This window comes from Pipistrellus kuhlii, unplaced genomic scaffold (assembly GCF_014108245.1).
Source record: "Pipistrellus kuhlii isolate mPipKuh1 unplaced genomic scaffold, mPipKuh1.p scaffold_m20_p_5, whole genome shotgun sequence".
NCBI lineage: Eukaryota > Metazoa > Chordata > Mammalia > Chiroptera > Vespertilionidae > Pipistrellus > Pipistrellus kuhlii.
Genome location: NW_023425551.1, coordinates 57,328,205 through 57,353,761, shown reverse-complemented (window position 1 = coordinate 57,353,761; position 25,557 = coordinate 57,328,205). Strand labels below are relative to the sequence as shown.

The window sequence follows — 25,557 nt, the reverse complement described above, 5'->3', positions numbered from 1 at the left end:
ACACATAGGTGTCTTCTGCAGAAAACCTTGTAAGGCCCAGGAGGAGGTGGCCATGTGTAGGCAAGCTCGTGGTGCCTTTGGTTTGTTCATCTTGGTGGTCCCAACTCAGGCCAGAGGCTGTCACTCTTCCTCTTCCCACCCCTGGAGACCACGTTTGGGCCTGACAGGTGAAGGTGGCCAGCCTAGGTCAGATGGGTAGTTAGGGGAAGGTGAGGTCACCTACACACAGGCCCCACTCATGTCAAGAACTAACAACCATTCACAACCTGGCAAGCACTGAAAGTGCTGGTGAGGATTTTAAACTGTAATAACCTTTTAGTAGGACAGTTTGGCAATATCAAGATGCTTTAAAAATGCGTTGCTGTTGATACAGAAATGCCACTACTAAGACCTGATCTTATGGAAATTATCTCTAAGGAGAAAAAAAAAGGTGTATCCAAGCGTACACTTAAGCCAAAGAGGTCAAGAAACAGTTGTAAACAAGCCACTTTCTGATTCATTTAATAAAAGGTTTTAGTTTTGTAGGAAAATCACAATACTTTTGAGTGTGGGAGTAATGTGTAGTTTTCCTGGTAAGACATGGAGAAGCTGTAATACTGTTAAAAAATAACAAGCCCTTTAATATAGTTATTAACATTCAAGATATTGTGAAGGATCTAATTAAAATTATATGCAAATTTCACTATTATTAAAATGCCAGGAAAAATACAGCTGATCAAAAGAACAACCAGTGGCTGTTTGAAAATTATCTTTTAAAAATGAACAAATTCTAATAATGCAAAATCACATGAATTTTGCTGTCAAGTGCACCAACCTAATGAAGATAAATCATTCTGAATTTTTTCACATTTAGGAGATGTAATTCATTAGAGTTTCCAGTATTATAGGAATTAAAAGCCATCAGGAAAGCAATTGTACTAAATGATATTGAAAATAATAAAGAAGTGAAAAACAATCGCTTTTATACCAATACTTCCTGAAGGTAACCAACCTGCAGTAGTCAGCCCTCTCAACTGCCCGTGCTCTTCAGTTTTAGGATCTAATCTTTGAAACTTGCTCCTGCATTCTGAGTTTACAATAAAATGTAGTTTTGTGATGTTCTGTATTTTTTAATAATGTCCTCCCATGAGGAAATTAAAATCATCCATGAGGATAACAGTTTGCATGGCTAATGCTTTTAAATATTATAGTATTGCATATTCAGTATATTATTTACAAAAATCTGAATTTAATTTAGCCATATTTATTAAAAGTGAGTTTAAATCCCTGATTATTTAGCTTCTTTGTAATCCTAAGTGTTAACACCCTTGAGCAAACATAATTTCAAAGACCATTTAGTTTTCAAAGCTCTTTTAGCCTAACCCTAACCCTACATTTAGCAGCTATAAGCTGTTTTTAGCTTTAAAAACAAATGTATGGAACTTAATAATTTTGATGAAGTCTCCAGTTCCTAGAATATATGTGAAACCATCTATGTTATTTCGTTTTTATTAAAATTAGGAGGGGGCTTGTTTAAAACAATTAGGAAAAAAATCTATTTAGACATTACATGAACCATATTCTAAACATGGGAAGAGGCTACTATGATTTAAAATTTTTTCATTAAATGAAAAAGTTATAACATCCTTTTACTGTGCTTTATCTGGTTATACTTTATTTAGATATTTAGTTCCATAACCCTCTCCACTGATATATCTCCTATAATTGCTTTTTTTTTAATGTGGTAAGACACACATTACATGAAATTTACCCTCTTACCTATGTTTAAGTGTACAGAATAGCAGTGTTCACTATATGAACCTTATCGTGCAACAGGTCTCTAGAAATTTTTCAGTTCACAATTGAAACTCTGTACTCCTTGAACAATAAGTCACCTTTTACCATCTCCCCTAGCCCCTGGAAATCACCATTCTACTTCCTGTTTCCCCCCAAAAATGGGCCATTTTAGATACCTCATACAAGAGGAATCATGCAATGTTTGCCTTTTTTGTGACAGGCTTATTTCATTTTAGCATAATGTTCTCAAAGTTTATGCATGTTGTAGCATATGACAGGGTTTCCTTCTATGTAACAATAGCATAATATACTAATTAGACCAGACAGCCAAACAACCTTCCAGGCAAAGCCGGGCTGTGACAGCCAAGCCCCTTGTACAAATTTCATACACCGAGCCTCTAGTCTTTCATAAGACTGGATAAAATTCCATTGCCTGTATACCACACTTTCTTTATCCATTCATATCACTGAATCGACATTTAAGAAGTAGGTGCCTTTGGCTATCATGAATAATGCTGCAGTGAACATAGGTGTGCAAATCTGTTTTAAATTCTGTTTTAAATTCTTTTGAATCTATACCCAAAAGTGTAATTTCTGAATCATATGGTAATTCTATTTTCAATTTTTTTTAAAAAATCACCATATTGATTTCCATAGCAGATGCACCATTTTACATATTCAAAAACAGTACATGAGGTTTCCAATTTCTCTACAACTTTGCCAATACTTGTTACTTTTTTGTTTTGTTTTTTAATAATTGTGTGAAGTTTTATTGTTTCATTCCATATGTATCAATATTTGTATGTTGTGTTTTTATTTTCATTTGACTAAAATATATTTTTAATTCCGTTTGTGATCTCTTCTTTGAGCTGTTGATTGTTCAAGAGATTATTGTTTAATTTTCACATATCTGTGAATTTTACAGTTTTACATTAATTTCTATTTCATTTCTTCAGAAAGAAAAACATTTTTTTTCTTTTTTAAAATATAGTTTTATTTATTTCAGAGAGGAAGGCAGAGGGAGAGAGAGATAGAAACACCAATGATGATAGATCAGCAGCCTCACACACACCTCCCATTAGGGACTGAGCCCACAACCTGCGCATATGTCCTTGACTGGAATTGAACATGGGACTCTTCAGTCTATAGGCTGGTGCTCTATCCACTGAACCAAACAGGCTTGGACTGTTAAGGCCTTTTAATGACTCATCTGTGATCTATCCTGTAGAATACTCTATATGCATTTGAGAAGAATGTATATTCTGCTGCTGTTGGATGGAATGTTATATATGTTAGTCCAAGTATTCTATAGTGTTGTTGAAGTTCTCTGTTCCCTTATTTATGCTATCTGGTCAATCTAACCATTATTTTACTATTGTGTTACTGTCTTTCTCTTTTAAGTTAGTTCAGTCTTTACTTCATATATTTGGGTACTCACTTGTTAGGTACATGTATGTTTATAATTATTATATCTACCTGGATAATTGACCCTTTCGTTATTTTATAATGTTTTTATTTGTCTCTTATTACAATGTTTTGACTGAATGACTATTGTGTGTGCTTCAAGTATGGCCATCCTTGCTCTCTTTTGGTCATCATTTGCATGGAATATTGTTTTCCATCTTTCAGTTTCAGCCATGTATGTCCTTATACCTAAAGCGAGTATGTTGTAAACAGCTGCATTGCATTTTATAATCACTTTTTTGCTTTCTTTGAGATAGGCTTCATAGAAACCCTTAGTATCTTAACCCTTAATTTAAAATGTAAAGACTAACTTAGGTCTCCTTTGAGTGAATAACTCTACCCATTTTTAAATGTTATTGATACCAAGTAACACAAACTTCAAGGACAGGAAAAATTGTTATTACTCTAGTCATGAAATGCATTTGGCTGTAGATCTGCTTTCCTAGCAATGAATACAAATGTACTAGTGGGCCCAGCCAAGAAGCATTAGTGGATCACAAAGCCTACCATAAGGAGCCAGCTTTTCACTTATGCAAATTAGACTCGTTGATGGAATAAATTAAAGCTAATTCTGTACACTGTACACTTTTTTTTAAATAGAAACCCATTGCATAACATAAATTTGCTGATTTTTCCTTCATTAAACATTTCGATACCATAATATATTTACATTTTAAATATATTTGATCAAAAGTTTGATTTTTTAAGTATGTGTTTACTTAATAATACATTCAAATATGTTTTAGCACTAAAATGTCCAAGAATAATGCAAATGAGGATATATAAATGCTAGATACAAATACTGCCCTCATAGAACTTCTGATCTTGTGGAAGGGGGCATATCACAGCATTAATGGGTGCAATGGTAGAAAAAAGTGCATGTTAGTAGCACAAGGTGAGGAGGTACTCACATAAATGTGGTAAAAACATTCACTTGCATAAATATATTGACATACATCCTTTCCCAAATATATTCTAAATATATGTAAGCTAACACACACACACACACACACACACACACACACACTGAACAAAAGGCATAAGGCATATTCCTTCCTCTAGGGACCATCTCCGTCAGGCCCGGTGAGTAGCTGATGAACCTGGCTCAGAGTAACATACTTTACAGAAGGCTGCTTACCTTAACTACTCATCTTTATTGTGCTTTCCACAGCCCAGTTTTTCAGGGTCAAAATCCCTACATCTTTATACACACAAAGAGATCTTCCTAACTATCTTGACAAATTTATAAATTTCTGGGATTATTTTTGTAAACTATAAACTTATGTAACTTTTTAAATAATACAAAATATCTGTATACCAAATATATATATATATATATATATATATATATATATATATATATATATATATCCTCAATGAACCTTACCATTGATCAACTCATTTAGTACTAAATGAAATACTGGAAGCATGAGTGTGGGTGGGAATCAAGTGCAAAGAGGTTCAAGGAAACTGTTGAGGGTGAAGGAGCAGTTATCCTTCTTAACTTGGTGGTAGCTACATGATAATTACAATTACCAAAAGCATTAGACTGCCCACTAAAATTGATGAATTTTATTATCTGTAACTAAAGCCTTAAACAACAAAAACGAGGGGAAAAGTGAATAATTTTGTCTTTGAAAACTGTTATGAGTTCCCAGAATTGCACGTTTTATAGAAAAGCAGGTGGTTTATAGCAAATCAAAAAGTAGGGCTGAAAAAATATATTCTAGTATTTATATATATTCTAGATATTTGTATAATATATATATATATATATATATATATATATATATATAGTCTTCAGAAAGAAATTAATTTCTTCAAAAAGCCAAAAGTACAATGGCATCTTCTTTAAGTCTCTAAATAATAGTACATGTATAGAATTTTTAAAATGTTGGATGAAACTATATGTGCAAGAAGGAGTTGGTTCAGCTTTATGTGTTTATATTATATTTAATTTTTGTAGTTTGTAAATATAATTATTTTTACAGAGAGGAAGGGAGAGGGATAGAGTTAGAAACATCGATGAGAGAGAGTCATCAATCAGCTACCTCTTGCACACTCCCTACTGGGGATGTGCCGGCAACCAAGGCACAAGCCCTTGACCGGAATCGAACCCGGGACCTTTCATTCCACAGGCCGACGCTCTATCCACTGAGCCAAACCAGTTTCGGCAGTAAATATAATTATCTTTAAAGCTTCTCTGTGAGTGAACCCTACATGTTAAGATATTTTGAAAGGCAAATGTGTTCCTTACACTGAGCATAACGAGATGAAGAAGTGGCCTGTAAATCTCTGTCACTGAAATGAATGATGGTCAATAATTATCAACAGCATTTATTTATATTTAAACTCTACTTGCCTGTATTCCTACACCACAAATTCATCTTAATGAATTTGAGATAGTCTTAAATGCCAAGGCAGCACTTTGCAAGAAGAATATTTGGTCTCCTGGAGAAAGAAAAAACAAAAAACAATAATCTGTTTGGTCTATCTTGAGATCGATATTCATTTAAAGATTACCTGAAAGTTTAAATTCACAATCCATCTCTCTTATAGGTGAATCAAATTTAAGTAATCGAAAGCTTGTCAGCGCTATTGCTTTTTCATCTTTCCTGCATCTAAAATGGTAGCAGTCAGCAATAGATTCCCACTTCCCAAAATGTTCTAGTCCACACAGGGTTTGCTTATAACAAAAAATGAACTGTTCTTTCCATGAATAGTAGTTTAGTATCATGTTTTAAATATAATGCTTAGGATTCATTTATTTAACATGCTATCCCAACATGTATTGAGCAGTAGGAATTTATATTTGTCATCAATCCTTACTCCTTGTAATCTTTACTGTGTTTCAGAAATTATACTGTCGTTAATTCCAAAATCATCGTGGTCACAATAAGGCCTGAACCCAAAACAACGGATTCGTTCCTGGAGATAGAACTAGCTCATCTGTCTAATGTAAGTATTATTCACTTGCTTGTAGAATTTATCTTTTACCAGCCATCTTTTAATCAATAAGACCATCACACATTTTCTAGGCTTTTTAGAGTTGCAATTTGTTATGAGGATATGTATTTATAGAAATGGAATGCCATATTGTTTTATGCTTTTGTTCATTACAAAATTTTCTTCAGTTTATCTGAGGTAATAGAAAATATTTTACCCGTGTACACATCTTTATTAGGCTCTGAGCTAGGCAATGGGGGAGATCATTATGAATAAGTACATGTCTCACCACAAGGTAGAGAAGACTGCCATGAAAATATATAGATTTAATTCAGGGTGGGTGGGGCAAAAGTATGTTTACAGTTATTCATATAGAAAATAATACAATAATTAAAAAATAATAATACAATGAAAAACTTGGTGTTTCATGTACTCACAACTGTAAACCTACTTTTGCCCCATCCTGTTGTTTAGAGCTTGACAATATGACTCTCAAATTATTTTTAAGGAATGACTAATAAAAAAAGAAGGAATGCTGAAAAATAATAAAATTAAAGGAAGCTGTACAACCAGATGTTAATATATATTCCTGACTCAAGAATGAATAGGTTAGTGGACAAAAGGGAGAGTCCAGTAATCAAGTTTGTATGCGAGGCAGAAATCATATCATTACCAGTGGTGAAAATAATTATATTATTTGGGTAACTGTTTAATAACTTGAAAAAAAGTAAGTAACCTTGATAGTTACTATACATTAATCTAACTTCTAGAGATAGTCATATTTGAAAGCAATAACTATGATTTGATATAAGAATGTTGCCCTCAAACGTTTGTAATTGGCAGCCTGGGAATAAGAATTATAAGAATGCTAGGAAAATACATGGGCAAATAATCATATATTCTCCAGGATTCCACACCAAAAGCAAAGATTATAAGGAAAAGGGATGCCTTTATTATATAAAATTTAACACTAATAAAATATAATGATAAAACAAAAAATATATAACATTTAAAGATAAATGGCAGAAAAAATACATTTCAACATATTTTTCAAGCAAAATATGTGTATATTATGTTAAAAGTTTTAACAAAACCTCAAACAAAAATTATAAATATAATTTACCAATAGTAAAGGAAACAAAATACAAGAATAAACTTGCAAAGAAATAATATAAGCAATAAATAACATTATGCCAAAAAATACCCACATTATTAATGAAGAAATGCTCATTGGCTACTATTTTTGTAAAAATTGTCAAATATAAAGTATTTATATTCAATACTAAAGATGGTGACATTTTAGAGAAATTAGGCAACTTTATAAATTCTTGTTGAATAAACTATTCTAATGTTTCTGAAAACCTTTTAAATGGTTCACCTTTTAACCATCAATTTTACATATAGGAATTTATTCAAAGGAAATAAAGAAAAATGTGTCAGCATTTTCATTTAACTATTTATGGTAGCAAATTATTTTCAAACCACCTAAATATCCAGTATAAATATATTTATTATCTAGTTAAAAATACATTAAGTTGCAGGCAGTATTTATAGTTTATGCAGGCTGGGACAAATGTAGGTTTACAATTATCTATATTTCAAATAATACAATAATTCAATAAAACTCTTTGTAGATCACACACAATGGTATGGTGATTACCAGCAGGAAAGAATCAGGGAAAGTAGAGGAGAATGTAAAAGGCGTAAGTGGTGATGTAACAAGACTTGATTTGGGTTGGTGAGCACATAATATAATATGTAGATGATGTATTTTAGAATTCTACATAGTTTTATTAGCCATTGTCACCCCAATCCTATATAATAAAACCCTAATATGCAAATCGACTGAACGGTGGATTGACTGGTTGCTATGAACTGACCACCAGGGGGCAGATGCTCAACATAGGAGCTTCCCCCTGGTGGTCAGTGCGCTTCCCCAGGGGGAGCACTGCTCAGCCAGAAGCCAGGCTCATGGCTGGCGAGTGAGGCGGGGGTGGTGGGAACCTCTGTGGCAGCACTAAGGAGCAGCAAGCCAATGGGTAGGAAGCAGCAAGCAGGCAGGTGGTAAGGAGGGAGGGTTCCGGACTGTGAGAGGGCACAGGCCAGGCTGAGGGGCTCCCACCATCTCCCCTAGTGCACTAAATTTGTGCACATGGCCTCTAGTAAATTCAATAATAAAGAATGAAAATAGGAATAAACTCTGTATTTCACAATTGAATGCCTACTTTTCTCCCTCCCTATATGCAGACAACAGCAGAAGTTTTAAACATAAGACAAAGGGTAGTTAACTCCAGGGTACTCCAGAGTAGGAGAATGGGTGGGCAGCATTTCAAAGTGCTAATTCAAGGGTCAGAAATGGCTCCGTATTACCCCCTAGATGCTCCAGTGATCTAAATCTAAATACTCCATTTCAGAATGACAAGAACTCTTCCTTAACTCCAAACAACTGCAAGTGGAATTCTTTGCATTTTGTTCAGTGCTTTTTAGAAATTTAAAATATTTACTTATCCTTCAATCACTTTGAATACTTAAGTCATTAATGAGGAGGGGCAGGGAAGGTGATTTCTGTTATGGCTTTTGTAATTATATGATTACTAGAGGCCTGGTGCATGGATTCATGCACTGATGGGGCCCTTCCTTGGCCTGTAGGGATTAGGCCAAAACTGGCTCTCGGACATCCCCCAAAGGGTCCCAGATTGTGAGAGGATGCAGGCCAGGCCGAGGGACTCCACGGGTGCACAATTGGGGCTGGGGAGGGACCATGGGAGGGCTCTAGAGTGTGTCCATTCATCTTGCCCAGTCTTGATCCACCAAACCCCAGCAGCAAGCAAGTCAACCAACCAATAGAAGCATCCACCCCCTGGAGGTCAGTGTGCATTATATGCTAATGGTGGAATGGTTGGACATTTAGTATATTAGGCTTTTATTACCAAGTGTACTGGTTAATAATGTGGATTTTTTTCAATAGATGGAGTTACACATATGTTGATATATGTGCAATTTGATATGTATGCTATTTTGTTGTATTGACAGCAAGCTTCAAAACTTCATATGTCAAATTTGCTGTATTAACATCATAGATATTCTTATGCTTGAAAATGTCAAATTTTGTGCCAAAAAAAGAGCATTTGTGGGAAGTTTTAATTCATTACTTTATTTTGAAGAAAAGTGCTGCTGAAAGTTATCCTATACTTTGGGAGGCTTATGCTAAACATGCTCTATTTCAAGATAGTGATTATTTCGATCTGAAAGACAAAGAATGTCCAGTCAACTGGAAAAAAGTTTGAAGACCAACAATTACAAGAATTTTGAAGATGCATGTCAAACTCAAAACAACTTGCAGAAAGAATAATGTTGTTCAGTAAACGATTTCTGATTGTTTGCAAGCAATGGGAAAGATTTTAAAGGAAGGAAAATGGGTGCCATATCAACTGAATGAAAGACAAATGGAAAACCGAAAAGTCATCAGTAGAATTTGCTTCAATGGCACTAAAGAAAGTCTTTCTTTTTTCGCATCAAATTGTGACCAGCGATGAAAAGTGGATATATTTAGAGAATCCCAAATGCACAAAATCATGGGTTGATCAGGTCAACCATCAACATGGACTGTAAGGCCAAATTGCTCTGGAAAGAAGACAATGCTCTTCTTTTGGTGGGATCCAGAAGGTGTGGTGTATTATGAGCTTCTAAAACCAGGAGAAACAGTTAATACTGATCACTACTGACAACAAATAATCAATTTGAACCAGCCATGATGGTAAAACTACCAGAATGATTCAGAAGGCAAGGCAGAGTAATTTTGCTTTATGATAACGCACCACCACACACTTCAAAACCAGTTAAAGACACGTTAAAAGATCTTGTCTGGGAAGTATTAACCCACCCGCTGTATTCAACAGACCTCGTTCCTTCAGATTACCAATTGTTCTGAACAGCACTTGAAAACCTACAAAGAAGTGGAAAACTGGGTCTATGAATTGTTTGCCTCAAAATAAGAACAGTTCTATTGGGATGGTATCCACAAATTACCTGAAAGATGGGGGAATGTGTAGCTAGTGATGGACATTACTTAGAATAAAGTACTTTTGATGTGTTTTTTTGAAATTATCATGTTTTCTTTTATTACAAAATCTGCATTATTAACCAGTACACCTAGTATATAGATACTTCCAATATTAGTGTAAGCCTATCTCCTGTGTTGTACACACAAAGGTTTTTTTTATTCCTTGCAAAATTTTTATGAAGTTGACTTTTACATGCAAGTAACAGAAGCACAAAGTGATTGTCATTTTTCCAAGTTCATATACTTAGTGAATGACATAATGGAATTTATAATCATATTGTTTTACACAACCTATTTTGTAATATCTGATTTTTCCTAAAATAAAAAAATAAAAAGCCTTGTTTTATAAACTGTGACAATTACCTTTTTTGTAAACCACTTTTTACTAAAATGCTTCAGGCTTCCTAAATTGTTTAATGAAAATATCAAATCTCTCAGCAATAACTTAAATATCATAATTAATAATTAATCTATTAGGTCTTTTCTTACTTTTGCCATATGATCCTAACTTTGAGAGTGTGTTTGATCATTACATTATCTATTTCCTCAAACCTTAGAATAGACATGATTTCCTCACTGCATTGAAACCTGAGGAATAATTTTAACATTGCTTTTAAGTTTGGGATTTATTTCTTTGTATGCTTCAAATTTGTTATCACTGGCAAGTGTGGCTCAATATGTACATAAATACATATAACACATGCACATGTAACTATGCCCATCATTAGGCTGCTTTGGGTCTGACAGGTCTGAACCTGCTGTGACTTTTTAAGGTGGGTAATATCCCTTTAAAATGAGTTAGGAGAATAAGTTATCTTAGTTATCTTGTGCTTTATTAACAGTGCAAGCTCTAATACATATTATTTTTTCAAATAAAATGTATACAGTTCCATTTCTAATGAAGAGGTAGATTGGACTATCTGACCTGCAGTTTCTTCAGTCTAATCTTTTCATCATTCTTTTTATTTCTTCTTGTGAGCATCAACTCCAATGGCCTTGTTAGGGCGATACTGCTATCTTTCAGGACTGAAAAAATGCACCAGGTTTATTGTAATTTTCAAATTGCTCATACTCATAAGAGATCTCATGAGAATTTTGGACTTGTGGGAGTGTGTATTTTTTGCCATATTTGCTTGCATATGAATAGGATCAAAATAACAAATTAAGGAGTTTGTTTTATGTGCATAAACTAAGATTAATCATCAACCATGGCCTTTGTAAATAATAGTGGGAAACATAATGGAAGACTGTAATGAATATACTTGTTAACATAGATAAAAATGAGAAGCAAGGAAAAGAGATCCCAACATTTATCAGCGGGTATTTTTATGACTATCAAAGGCTGATAATAACCTAAGAAATTAAAAACCACTTCGCAAAGTCCAGGCTTTGCATCTATAATTTCTATAAAGGATGTTTGTACACCTTTACTTTTATTTATTTTAAAATTTAGATTCTATTGACCTCTTCCCAGCTGCTCCCACCCCCAGCACATGCCCTCACCCCCACCCCCTACCATCTGTACTCATTGGTTATGCTCATATGAATGCATATGTTTATTTTAAAAATTACTTTTCTACCCTTGTTTTTGTCCATGTGGAAGAAAGAGATTTCTGGTATTTTGCTTGTGTAAAGCTCTAGGTAATTTTTAAAGGAGCGTCATGTAATGCTAACTAGACAAGAAGATTGATGGCTCTGCCAACAGCTGAAATTGAGATAGAATTGTTCTCTACTTACAGCTATTTGGGGTGTATCTTAAATTTCAGTAAGTGTCTTTCTCGATAACATTTTAAATTCTGTTTATTTTTATTCATAATACATAGCTAATATTCTTCAAAAAGATTTAGAATAATTATTCTGTTGTTGTTGAAGGGCTCCGCGAATTGTTTCAGTTAAGAATCACATAGTAAGTATTAAGGTGTCTATTCATCTATGCTGTTGTAGAGTGAATGCAGCAATAGACAACATGTAAACAAATGGGTGTGATTGTGCAATAAAATTTATTTTCAAAAATAGGTAGCAGACCAGATTGGTCTTCTGGTCCATGTATATTGTCAATCCCTGTAGGGTAAACAGAATAATGGCCCCAAAAGATGTTCACACCCTAATCCCCAGAACCTGTTAATATGTTATGTTACACATCAAAAAGGACTTTATAGATGTGATTAAAAGTAAGGACATTGATGCCCAGCCAGTGTGGTTCAGGTGATTGAGTGCCATCCCCTGAACCAGGGGTCACAGCTCAATTCCCAGTCAAGGCACATGCCTAGGATGCAATCCCTAGTAGGGGGATTGCAGGAGGCAGCATATCAATGTCTCTCTCTCTCTCTCTCTCTCTCTCTCTCTCTCTCTCTCTCTCTCTCTCTCTCTCTCTATTTCTCTCTCTCTCTTCTCTATGTTCATCAGGGATATTAGTCTATAATTGTCTTTCTGTGTCATGTCTTTATCTAGTTTTGGAATGAGGATAATGGTGGCCTCATAAAATAAGTTTGGGAACCTTCCCTCTTCTTGAATTTCTTGGGATAGTTTGAGTAGGATAGGTATTAGTTATTTCTTTAGTAAAATTTGCCTCTTAAGCCATCTGGTCCAGGACTTTTGTTTGCTGGGTTTTTTGTTTGTTTGTTTGTTTGTTTTTGGTGATTTTATTTCATTAGTTGTAATTGGTCTATTCAGATTTTCAGAATCTTCCTGATTCAGTTTTAGAAGATTATATGCTTCTAGGAATTTTTACATTTTGTCCAGATTGTTAATTTGTTGACATATAGTTGATTGTAATATTTTCTTACAATCCTTTGTATTTCTGTGGTGCCCATTGTTATTTCTCCTCTTTCACTTCTGATTTTATTTATTTGGGACCTCTCTTCTTTTTTCATGATGAACCTAGCTAAGGCTTGTCAATCTTGTTTAAGTTTTCAAATGTATTCACATAGCCAAGATTTTGAAGCAGCCAAGTGCTCATAATTAGATGAGTGGATAAAAAAAAAAAGCTGTATATTTAAGCAATGGATTAATATTCAGCCATAAAAAAGAATGAAAGCTTACCTTTTATGACAGCATGTATGGACCTAGAGGGTATTTTGCTATGTGAAATAAGCCAGTCAGAGAAAGACAACTACCATTGGATTTCACTTTTATGTGTAATCTAATGATCAAAATAAACAAACAAAATAGAAACAGATTCACAGATACAGATCACAGTCTGACATTTTAGGTGGGGGGGAGGTTGAGGGATGGATAAAATAAGTGAAGGAATTAAACAAACCCCTCATAGGCATAGGCAATAAAACGGTGATTAACAGAGAGAAGGTGGGTAGGGGTAGGTAGAAAAGGGTAAAGGGGATAAATGTTTATGGGAATGGACTAGACTAGGAGTGGTAAACACAATACCACAAGTTGATATATTATAGAATGGTACAATTGGAACATTTAATTAACCAATGTAACCTCAATAAATTCAATAAAACATTTTTAAAAGGACATTGAGATGGGACAATTATCATAGATTATCTGAGTAGATCCAATGTAATCACATGAGCCATTAATCATGGATAACCTTTCTTTATGGCTATATGGTCAGAGAGAAACAAGGAAAGGAATCAACTGCCATTGCTTACAGTAAAGATGAAGGAAGGGGGCACAGCAAAAGGACATTGTCTAAAAGCTGCCTCTAAAAGCTAAAGACACTTAGCTTCTACCAGGGCGGAAATGTGGCGGCAGTCCCACAACTGCAAAGAACTGAATTCTGTTGAGACCTGAATGAGCTTGAAAATGGATTTACTCTCAAGACCCTGCAGAAAGGGGTGCAGTTTAGCCGATGCTTTGATGTCGGCCTCGTTAATCTTTTGAGCAGAGACCCAGGCTTCTGACCTACAAAAACTGCAAGATAATAAATTTGTGTTGTTCTATGCATCTAAGTTTATGGTAATTCATAACAGCGGCAATAGAAAAGTAATAACCCTGCATTGCAAAATTCATTTTTAGATTATGAAGGTAATAATTGTATACATTAATAGTGCCATTTTGAATCAGACATATTATAATACTAAGGATACATTACTCAATAAAAATCAGTTAGCAAGTAGAGATTACATTTTGTTCTGCTGATGATTATACCAGTTTTTTAGGAGCCTGATTAAAGGAATGACCAGACAGTGAGAATGGCCATGTAAGGTGGAAGTAGATATTGGGGGAAATTGTAGGAAGCTGTAAGATGGTATCACCTGTGCAGCCACGGAAGTACGTTGTGAAACCAGGTGTTGGAGGCCAGGGACAACTCTGATATTTACAGACATGTTGTACTCTTGAAGCACTTTAGCAGAACTCTGTAAGCAAATACTGGACTGGAGCAGTGAAAAACACTCTGCCAGACCTTGTCTCTACAACAACTCTATGGAAGAATTATTTTAATATATATATATATATATTTTATTGATTTTGTACAGAGTGGAAGGGAGAGAGATAGAGAGTTATCGATAGAAACATTGATGAGAGAGTCATCGATCAGCTGCCTCTTGCACACCCCCTACTGGGGATATGCCCGCAACCAAGGTACATGCTCTTGACCAGAATCGAACCCAAGACCCTTCAGTCCCCAAGCCGACACTCTATCCATTGAGCCAAACCGGTCCCGACTGGAAGAATTATTAAGACACATTATTTTATCCTCTTGGCTGTAAAAAGAAAATACCTAGGGTGTATGTTGTATACATAAAGTATCTATTTATTTAGGTATTTCTTAAAGTTATATTACACTTCAACACACAAAAAATATAGAGTTTTGCCACATTCTTTTTGCTGAGAGGTGCACCAGACTCCTGTGCATCCATTGTTAGGAATGATGTAATCATATGGGTAAGACATACATGTGGAGGCAATGATTTTCTTTGCAGGGTAAACATATGAGTAATTACTGATAGTGGTTCTATTTTTATTTTTATTTTTTTTACTGTTTCTCATATGTCAAAAGGAAAGTATCCATCTAAAAATAATATATATTCAGGTTAGTGATATATCTCAGAAATGAAAGAAGCAAGTTGTTATCCATCCACAAAAATAGTGTCATCTGGTTAATAGGAGCTACTGAGTAAACCATATTGCAGAAGCTGAAGTAAATATATGCCCTCTCCTTGTGTTCTAATTAAACAGCTGCCAACTCCTCGAAAAGAGCTTTGTAACAGGAATGTGACTCATCCTGATAAACAATGTTCTGCACTTCTCACTTTGATGGCCTTCATATCATTCTGCTATAAATATTGAAGCCAACTCTTTCTTTTCCATCTCCTTGGTTTGATTTCTTCCCATTCTGATCCATTCAAAAATTTTATATCTCCATCCATCGTTCTATATAAAAGGCTTACATGCAAATCGACTGGACAGCAGAATGACCAGTTGCTATGAAATGACCACCAGAAGGCAGGTGCTCAACTCAGTAGCTGCCTCCTATTGGTCAGTGTGCTCTCACAGGGTGGAGCACTGCTCACCCAGCAGCCCTGAGCCGGGCTCACTGTTGGCGAGTGCAGCTGTGGTGGTGAGAGCCTCTCCCACTTTAAGGGCAGCGCTAAGGATATCCAACTGATGGCTTAGGCCCATTCCCTGGAGGGAGCAGGCCTAAGCCTAAGCCATCTGCAGGACATCCTCTGAGGTCTTTCAGACAGTGAGAGGGTTCAGGCCAAGCTGAGAGACCACCCCCTACCCAAGTGCACAAATATCATACATCAGGCCTCTAGTATTCCTATAAAGTAAGAACACAGTATTGCATTTTCAGTGAGGCTCTTATATTTTATATACCTCTGAGTCATCCTCTCAAAAAAAAACAAACAAAAAGACCCATGTTTGTTCTTCTTAAAGTTATTTTAAAATACTAAAATATGAAACAATACTTCCCATAACCTTGAAAAGAGGGTTAGAGAACATTCAATAAACTATCTCTTATTGAGTTTCATATTGTATCTTTTTCAAGGGTACCATTTCCTTGGGAGGTGTATCACACTTGTAGGGACTATGAATCTGCTTATAGGTTGAGCCATAACCTAAAAAGGGTTCCCTCCCATTGCTCAGCTTTCAATGATGCCATATATATGACCTAGGAAAAATGCACATCTAGTAAAATCTTACTTCCTTTAGCACTCATTCCTCAGATTTTTAAAATTGTGTTTTCTCAAGTAATATGAGAATTATAAACAGAATATAAATTAGTCTTTTGAAGATCATGTCAGTCATTTTGAAACTGTTCTTGAAGAATTCCTAAAATCTATCTGTGCAGTTATATAATAACTAGAGGCCCAATGCATGAAATTTGGGCATGGGCCTTAACCTTCGCAGCCCCAGCTTCATCCAGAAGGTCATCAGATCATTAGGAAGGATGTCCAGAGGGTCATTTGGCTGTCCAGTCTAATTAGCATATTATGATTTTATTATTATAGATGACAATTAAACCTTAGTGGAGAAACAAAAGGGAGAACGAGCTTAGCAAAATTCAGGTCATTTTAACATAATGTCTTTGTGTCTGAAATTTAGAAAATTGAAGAGAGAGAGTATAGTGAATATTCTTTCTCCCATCCACACTCAAAATGTCAATGTACAATTAACTAGATGTGACAGAAAGAATGATCTTGGAATATCTGAGTCAGAGCATTCGAAATGATGAAGTAGGTATGATGAAGTTTCTGCCCTTCTTCATGTTTATAGATGCTTTATTAATTTATTTGATTGAACATTATAGACAAGGAGGTATTTTGTTTCAAGAGGACTGTGAAAGTTACAAGTTAAGAGGTTTCCAGATTCAGAATTTACTATGGCATATGAGCACTAAGCATTTGAAAGGTTGAAGAAAAACAAAGGAAATTAAGCACATTATTTCAGTTTTGAGCAGTACTCCAAATTTAATGTGGATAAAAATTATGGGAAAGTGGCAGGGGTAAATTGCATGTTCCTAGTTTAGCCCTAATCTCAAAATTCATGGAGCCAAGGAATCTATCTATATATATAAAAGCCAAGCAACTGGAACAACCAGAATGACTGGTCGCTATCATGCACACTGTGGCTGGCCAACCAACCCAATTGGAGGTGGGACCGGCTGGCCAACCTCTTGTGGCTCCTCCCACTATCTGGCCCCACCCTCAATTGCCCCCCACATCCTGATCTGGGGCAGGGCCAGCTGGCCAATCTCCCATGGTCCTTACCCTCTAACCAACCTAGCCCTGATTAGACCCATCAGAGTGAGCCAGCAGGACCCTACCTGTGCACAAATTTGTGCACTGGGCATCTAGTATCCTATATAATAAAAGTCTAATATGCAAATAGACTGAACAGTAGAACAACTGAAAAGCCAGTTGCTAAGACACTCACTGACCACCACAGGGCATGCACAGAACATGGTGAGCATAAGTAACAGGTGGCAGAGCATAGAACATGGCAGGTGTTGGCTGTGACAGGATGGTGGAGCAAGTGAGTGGGGGGCGTCAGATCAAGGTGGGGCATCAGTCACTGTCATCATGTGAGCCTCTGGTGGTTACTGAAAATTCTTTGCTCACACATACCATGGTCCTACCCAGTGATCTTGCCTGCTCTCCCCCACTGCCAGCACCTGGCACCAGCCTTGATTGCTTGGTGCTATCGGTGGGTGTGAGCAGCTGCTGCTGTCCCTAATCACCCCAGGGCTTCTCCACCTCCCTCTGCTCCTGAGGGGCGATCAAGGCAGCAGCTGCCACTCACCCACTGATGGTGCCCGCTTTCACCCACTGCTGGCACCAGCCCAAATCCCTCTGTTACAACAGTGGGTGCGAACAGGGCCAGCACTGTCAGTGCGTGAAAGTGGTTGTGTCAGGAACAAGGATGCCTACAGACAGGAGATCAACCAGGGAGCCGCAGCAGGAGGAGCTGGGTGAGGGTACAAAGGATGGACCCAGACCCGCCCCTGTGCCCAACATAGCCTTGCGGCCCACAATTTCTTTGAAAGTGCATGAATTTGTGCATTGGGCCCCTAGTTTTTAATAAGTATCCCCACTGATTCTAGAGAAGGTCCAGAGAAAACACTTTTAAAACATTAAAATAGCAAGACTGTAATTAAGATTCCATGTAAATTAAATATATTCATGACTTTAAAATGCCAAGGATAATTAGAGAAACTTAGTTTTCATTCATTTTTATTATGATTTTACCCTTAGCTTCTCTGTAACTACCTTCCTTCAGACCTCTGCTCAAATATTATCTTCTTAGTGAAACCTTTCTTATATAATTATAATCATTCACTTCAAAGCCTCTCCTACTCAGTGTGACTTACTTTAGATCATAGCACAGATTACTATCCAGCATCCTATATAATAAAAGCATAATATGCAAATTGCCCTTACCTCCTCTACAACCACAAGTCAGGCCAACCAGCCAATCAAGAGCAAGTATGGAAATTAAACCAACCAACATGGCTGTTTTCCTGGTAATGGAGGAAGCCAAGCTTTCTGTCTACCCTGGCTGACCCAGACCTCTGCTCAAGGCTACAAAGTTTCAATTATAGAAGGTAAATTAATCCTAACAAAAATGGCTGCAGCTATGAAGCAAGCAGGAGGCTTGGCTCCACTCAAGGCTACAAATTTTCAATTATAAAAGATAAATAAATCTCAGATACCAGGGCCTCCGCTTGGGTTGCTGGGGGCATGGCCAACCTGAAACCACACAGGCCCCTCGCCCAGGCCACTCCATGCCCCAAGGTAAACCCCACCCTGATCTGGGTCACCCTTCAGGACAAACCAGCTGGCCCCCACCCATGCACCAGGCCTCTATCCTATCTAATAAAATAATAGTATGCATATTGATCATCACTCCAACACACAAGATGGCTGCCCCCATCTAGTCAAAGATCCTGCTCCCATGTAGACACAAAATGGCCACCATAGATGGCCAGCAGGGGAGTACAGTTTGGAGGGACCAGGCCTGCAAAGTGGGGGGGGGGGCAGTTTTCGGTGATCAAGCCTGCAGGTGAGGGCAGTTAGGCACAGACAGGCTGGCAGGGGAGCAGTTAAGCATCAATCAGGCTGACAGGGGAGAGGTTAGGGGGTGATCAGGTTGGCAGGCAGAAGTGGTTAGGGGCAATCAGGAAGACAAACAAGTGAGCAGTTGGGAGCCAGTAGTCCTGGATTGTGAGAGGGATGTCCAACTGCTGGGATTGGGCCTAAACGGGCAGTCGGACATCCCTTGAGGGGTCCCAGATTGGAGAGGGTACAGGCTGGGCAGAGGGACACCCCCTTCCTGAATTTCATGCAACGGGCCTCTAGTCCTATATAATAAAAGCCTAAAATGCAAATTGTCTCCTTGGGCGATGGTTTGACCAGAAGTGTGACCCAGAGACCAGGAGTTCAACAGCTCATTGTGATGTGCACTGACCACCAGAGGGCAGTGCAGAACATGGCAGGTGTTGACAACATGGCGCTGGCATTGGGCAGCAGTGGAGGTGCTCACATCTCCAATGGGCCCGATGAAAGTGGGATCACAGCGGGATGGTGGAGCAGGTGAGCGGGTGGTGCCATGCCAAGTGTGGGCCCAATCGCCCTGCCGATCACCGATCACCACACATGGGGTGGGACTACCACCCAGCTCCCAGGCACTGAGGAAGAAAGTGAAAATAGCAATATTAAAATATTTCTTCTAATTATTTCCCTTTCAGTCTGCATGAATCCATACACCAGGCCACTAGTATTAGATATTTACATGCCATATATATATGGCATGTAAATATCTAATATCTCCTTCTCTGCTCTTTTCATTAATGTACAATCTATAAGACAGGATTTTGTTTTGTTCACTGTTGTATAACCAGTGGCTCCAAGGGCACCTGGAATATAATAGGTGTTTACTAAGTGATTTTTACATGAATGAATAAATGAATGAAAGAACTTGTTTTGATCATCTTCCTGGCTTTCCTTTCTGATTTCATTGATTTGTGAGAATAATTTATCATTGTGAGATTTATTTAAGGCATTACATAGGGAAAAGAAAAAAGAATCAGAAGATACTTTTGAAGGAAGAAAATGAATTTGCTTATGAATATCCTTCTAGAATCACTGAGATTGAACTAGAAAGGAGGCCAAATCCTCCATTATAAAGAAGAAAAAGAGAAAAGTTACTTAGACCAAAGAAAAAGAGAACCACCCATAGAAATATATTGCCAAGCTTAGTGATGCATTCTACTATTAAATGGATATTTTGGTTTGATTGATGTCAAAACAGAGAAATAAAAGAAAATAGCAAAAACTGTTAAAGACACTTGAAAATAGTGTGTCAAACATTTATAGTAATTGGGAAGCTTGGGTCATGGTATACTTTTTAAGTGCTTAAAAGCTGGTGAGTAAAAATGTTTAAGAGGAGTTAAACCGCTATTTTGGATAGAGTCAAGAGAAAAAAACAAACACTTTTCCCCCCAAAAAATGAGTTTTCCAAGAATAGCATATCCTTTTGAGAGTTTTCAATACATGCAGTTTTAATACTTTGTGTCCATTGACAGTTTTGTAAATTAATCTTCTTTAGCCCACTTTTCTCATTTACCTAAAGATATTTTTCTTGCACTACTTAAATCCACTTCTATAGCTTGCCTATTTAACTATTGCTTGTGTCATTGCATTTGATTACTGCTCTCCTTTGAACTCACCATTTCCTGTTATTGATTTTCTGTAAATTCCTCATACAGATCTTGTAATAGAGTACGATTGAGAAATATTTTACAAATGGTTTCCCAGCCAGAGCCATTTAGCTAGATTTTTTTATGTTTAGAATTAATTCATCATTGTTTATTTTATGTCCTATCCCATATTCTTCTATTCCTCAAGTGAGTGCTCTATCCACATACTAAGATTTATTTACTTATATTTCTAATCTGGAATCCTATCTAATAAAAGAGTAATATACAAACTGATCATCACTCTAACACACAAGATGGCTGCCCCCATGTGGTCAAAGATCCTTCCCCCAGTGAACACAAGATGGCCAGCAGGGGAGGGCAGTTTGGAGGGATTAGGCCATCAGGGGAGGGCAGTTGTGAGCAATCAGGCCAGCAGGAGAGGGTAGTTGGTGGGGACCAAGCCTGCAAAGGAGGGCAGTTAGGGTTGACCAGGCTGGCAGAGGAGGGAGGTTGGGGATGACTGGGCCTGTGGGAAGGGCAGTTGGGGGGGACCCAGGACTGAAGGAGAGAGCAGTTTGGGGGTGACCAGGCCTGCAGGAGAGGGCAGTTAGGGGCAATCAGGCTGGCAGGGGAGCAGTTAGATATTAATCAGGCTGGCAGAGGAGTGGTAAGGGGGTGATTAGGCTGGCAGGCAAAAGTGGTTAGGGGCAATCAGGAAGGTAGGCAGGTGAGCAGTTGGGAGCAAGCAGTCCTGGATTGTGAGAGGAATGTCCAACTGCCCATTTAGACTCAATTCTATTGGGATCGGGCCTAAAGGGGAAGTTGGGCATCCCTCTAGTAGTCCCAGATTGGAGAGGGTACAGGCTGGCTGAAGGATACACACACCCATGCACGAATTTCATCCACTGCGCCTCTAGTGTTTAAATAATTGACTTAGCTCATAGGCCTACAATTAGTGACTGTACTAGAATGAATATTCACAAAGCACAGAGTGGTGTCTGCCATTTGTGTAGGTCCCAGAATTATAGAGAAACACAAGATTGAGTGGTGCATCATGGAGCCTATAATTTTCTCACGTGGATGGTTTTCAAATTTTCACAGACAGCAAGAGAGAGAAGCATCTAAGAGGTGAGGAGTGAGGAAGGTACAGGATAAAACTTAGGGTTAAAAAAGGCGTGAGCTGCCGGGACTGGTTTGGCTCAGTGGATAGAGCATCGGCTGCGGACTGAAAGGTCCCGGGTTTGATTCCGGTCAAGGGCATGTACCTTGGTTGTGGGCACATCCCCAGTGGGGTGTGGGCAAGAGGCAGCTGATTGATGATTCTCTCTCATCTATGTTTCTAATTCTCTGTCCCTCTCAATTCCTCTCTGTGTAAAATCAATAAAATATATATATATATTTTTAAAAAGGCGTGAGCTAAGAGTAAAAGTATTTCCCATCTTTATACTTTCATCTGAAAGTGGAAATCAGTTTCCTTACATGAGTAAATAGTAAAGGGATATCCAAACAATTAAGTTCATATAATTTTTTTTCTAAATCATTTTCTTTTGTTGTAACCTGTTATGAACTCTAATTTTGAGATGTTAACCCTATCTTCAGACCCGGTATTGTTTCATGTAAAGATTTAAGTTGCTCTAACTCAGGCATTCCTGAAAGAAGTGCAGTGTGGATGGATCTGGAAAGCATTATACTAAGCGAAATAAGCCAGTCAGAGAAAGATAAATACCACATGATCTCACTCATTTATGGAATATAATGAGCAACATAAACTGATGAACATAACCAGATCCAGAGACAGAGAAGCATCTATCAGACCATTACACCTCAGAGGGAAGGTAGGGGAGAGTGGGTTTAAGGGAGAGAGATCAACCAAAGGATTTGAATGCATGCATATAAGCCTAACCAATGGACACAGACACCAGGGGGGCATGAGTGGGGGGTATGGAAGGATAATGGGTGGGTAAAGACACATATGTAACACCTTAATCAATAAAGAAATTTTAAAAAAGAAGAAATGAACTGGATTTAGAGAACCTGTTATCTCAGGTCCTCCATCCACACTTCGTTTCTACATCCATGAAGTGTTTACTACCATATCCCTCATTGTGGTACCCCAAGTGAAATTTACTTTCTGTGCTGTGCTCTGAGCTCTTTTGAACAAATCTCTAGATAAACATAGCATACCTTTGATACAACATTGTAGTTATGTTAAGGATTTCTTAGGGAGCCACGAGCTGTACTACAATACTTCAGGAAAAGCTAGATAGGGTCTCATAGAACCGAGGAAGAGACCCATAGGAAATACCCTTCCTCCCCTTTCCCTAGAACATGCATATCTGTGCCTCCTGGAAGATCCAGATAGGGACTTGTGGCTTCCATGAAACTTACTCTAACACAGGCCCTGATGCTCTGTCCCTTACACAACATGGCTGGTGACATTTATATGAGCATATCATTTGTATTGTGTTATCAACATCCCATATGCATGTTACTTATCAACATTCATAAGACTATAACCTTTATCAGGTTATGTTTTTATGCTCTGAGAGTATAGTTAAGGGGTACGAGCACTTGGTAAAAAGTAGAATATCTAATTTTTTTTTGAAGGATTTTGGAAAATGGTAATGGTGCTAAAACATTGGAGTTAGTCAAATGCCCCAATCCCAATGAATAATGAATAAAATGGGGGTAGATTTTACAAATTTTAAAATAGTGAGCTTACTTTTTATTTCCAGTGGAATTCTAGAATGAACCCCGAAAGCAGCCCTTACATTTCACAAAAAGCCTGCCTAGACTTTTAAAGATGTTGCTTTGCCATATGTACCCCAGTGACCATCTGCATGTGGACAAAACTGAGGAATGGGGCAGGCTCACAGCTGCCTAACACTGAGGAGCATGTCCACCTGTGAGAAGGACCCAGCAGCCTGCTTCAGGACTGTAACTTTTACTTGCCTTGGCCTATTCATCATTTTATCAATGACTTGGTTGGCTGAGGACATATATCATGTTTATTTCTTAATCCTGTAATGAAACAAAGTTTGGAAGCAATTGTGAGTGTGTGGAATGCCCAAATCAGGATTCAGAAAGCTCCTAAGAGATTTTTAAATGGGGGTGATATTTGTCAAGCCCAGAAAGAGGCTACCAAAATATCTGACACTGTTTTATCTTGCATTATTCAGAATATGGCACCTAAATTGGAGAGGCAATAGTCCTGCTTTGTTCTGTACAAGTAGGACTCAAGTGAATGATTCCTCTAAATACATTTATAGTGTGTGCTCCAGGAAATGAGTGAAGTGAACTTGAAACCAACAGAGTATGTGTAATAGAGAAGAGAAGACTCTTCAGGGGAATAATTGTATCTGCCGATATCTAAAGATATCACGTAGAGGAAGAATTATTAAGTTCAAAGGACAATATAATACCCAATGAATGTGGACCAGCAGACAGGAAATAATACTTCATAAGAATAGTTCTTTTCAAAATAGAAAGTACAGGCCTGGCCAGTATGGCTAGTTGGTTGGACATCATCCACTGCACCAGGAAGTTCCTGGTTCTATTTCCTGTTAGGGCACATGCACAGTCTGCAGGCTTGGTTCCCAGTAAGGTTTGTAAAGCAGGCAGCCAGCCAATTGATGTTCTGCTCTCACATTGATGTTTCTCTTTCTCTCTCCCTCTCTCTTCCATTCTCTCTAAAAATCAATAAATATAAAAGGGAAGATGTGAGGGGAGGTGGGTTTCAACCAAAGAACTTGTATGCATATGTGCATACACCATGGACACAGACAATAGAGTGGTGAAGGTCTGTGAGGCCTGGGGAGGGGTTGGAGTGGGATAGAAGGGGACATATGTAATACTTTCAACAATGAAGTTTTTTTTTTAATATATTTTTATTTATTTCAGAGAGAAAGGGAGAGGAGGAGAGGGATAGAAATATCAATGATGAGAGAGAACCATTGATTGACTGCCTCCTGCACACTTTACACTGGGGATCAAGCCCACAACCCAGGCATGTGCCTTGACCAGGAATCGAACTGTGACCTCCTGGTTCATAGGTGGATGCTCAACCATGAGCCACCATGGACAGGCAACAATAAAGATTTTTGTTAAAAGAGAGAGAGAGAGAAAGAAATAAAACAACAATAACAACAAAAACTAAAGTACTTCCCTGGAATTCAGTGTGGAAAATTCATTTTGTCATCCCAAAAATCACGGTAGCTATTAAATACATAAATATTAAACCGAATAAAAATTTAGCGCTTTTTCTCAGAGTTTCATTAGATGTGATCCCACACAATTATGATCTGTTCATTAAGGTGTTACAAGTCTGCAACCTGTCTGGGCATGGACACAAATGCAACCATCTCCTGCCTCTAGGAAGCTGACCAACTAGAGACTGCAGAGGAAGTGGCAGAGCTGGTGATTGTGTAACGTTGAATGTTTCACTCTGATTGACCCATTGTAAATACTTTAGTCTGCTAAAAGGAAACAATTAGGAATTAATATTTTAGAGAAAAAAATGTAGTAGAAATCATCAAAATATGAACCTTGTGGTAGATGAGAGTATCGCTTTCAGTTTTCAAAACGACTAAACATTGAGTTATGGTATTTGGAATAAATGAATTGTTTTCATGAAAAGAATTTCATAAACTGGGTCACCAAATATATAAGAAATGGCATGTAGATTTTAATACAAAACACA

General features: G+C 37.5%; 1 protein-coding gene and 1 long non-coding RNA gene across 3 annotated transcripts in view; both read left to right on the top strand.

Annotated features, from left to right (window-relative positions):
- The window catches only part of ADGRB3 (adhesion G protein-coupled receptor B3), a 692,295-nt gene that overhangs the window by 362,953 nt on the left and 303,785 nt on the right, over positions 1-25,557 (top strand). For both annotated transcript variants that reach the window (XM_036414772.2, XM_036414773.2), the window contains exon 15: positions 6,096-6,198. In XM_036414772.2, coding sequence (XP_036270665.1) covers positions 6,096-6,198 — 103 coding nt within the window. The remainder of the gene's footprint in view (positions 1-6,095; positions 6,199-25,557) is intronic.
- Positions 9,821-24,436, top strand: LOC118705733. Its single transcript, XR_004983787.2, has 3 exons — positions 9,821-10,110; positions 11,662-11,664; positions 24,426-24,436. It is a non-coding gene; the product is annotated as an uncharacterized LOC118705733 (long non-coding RNA).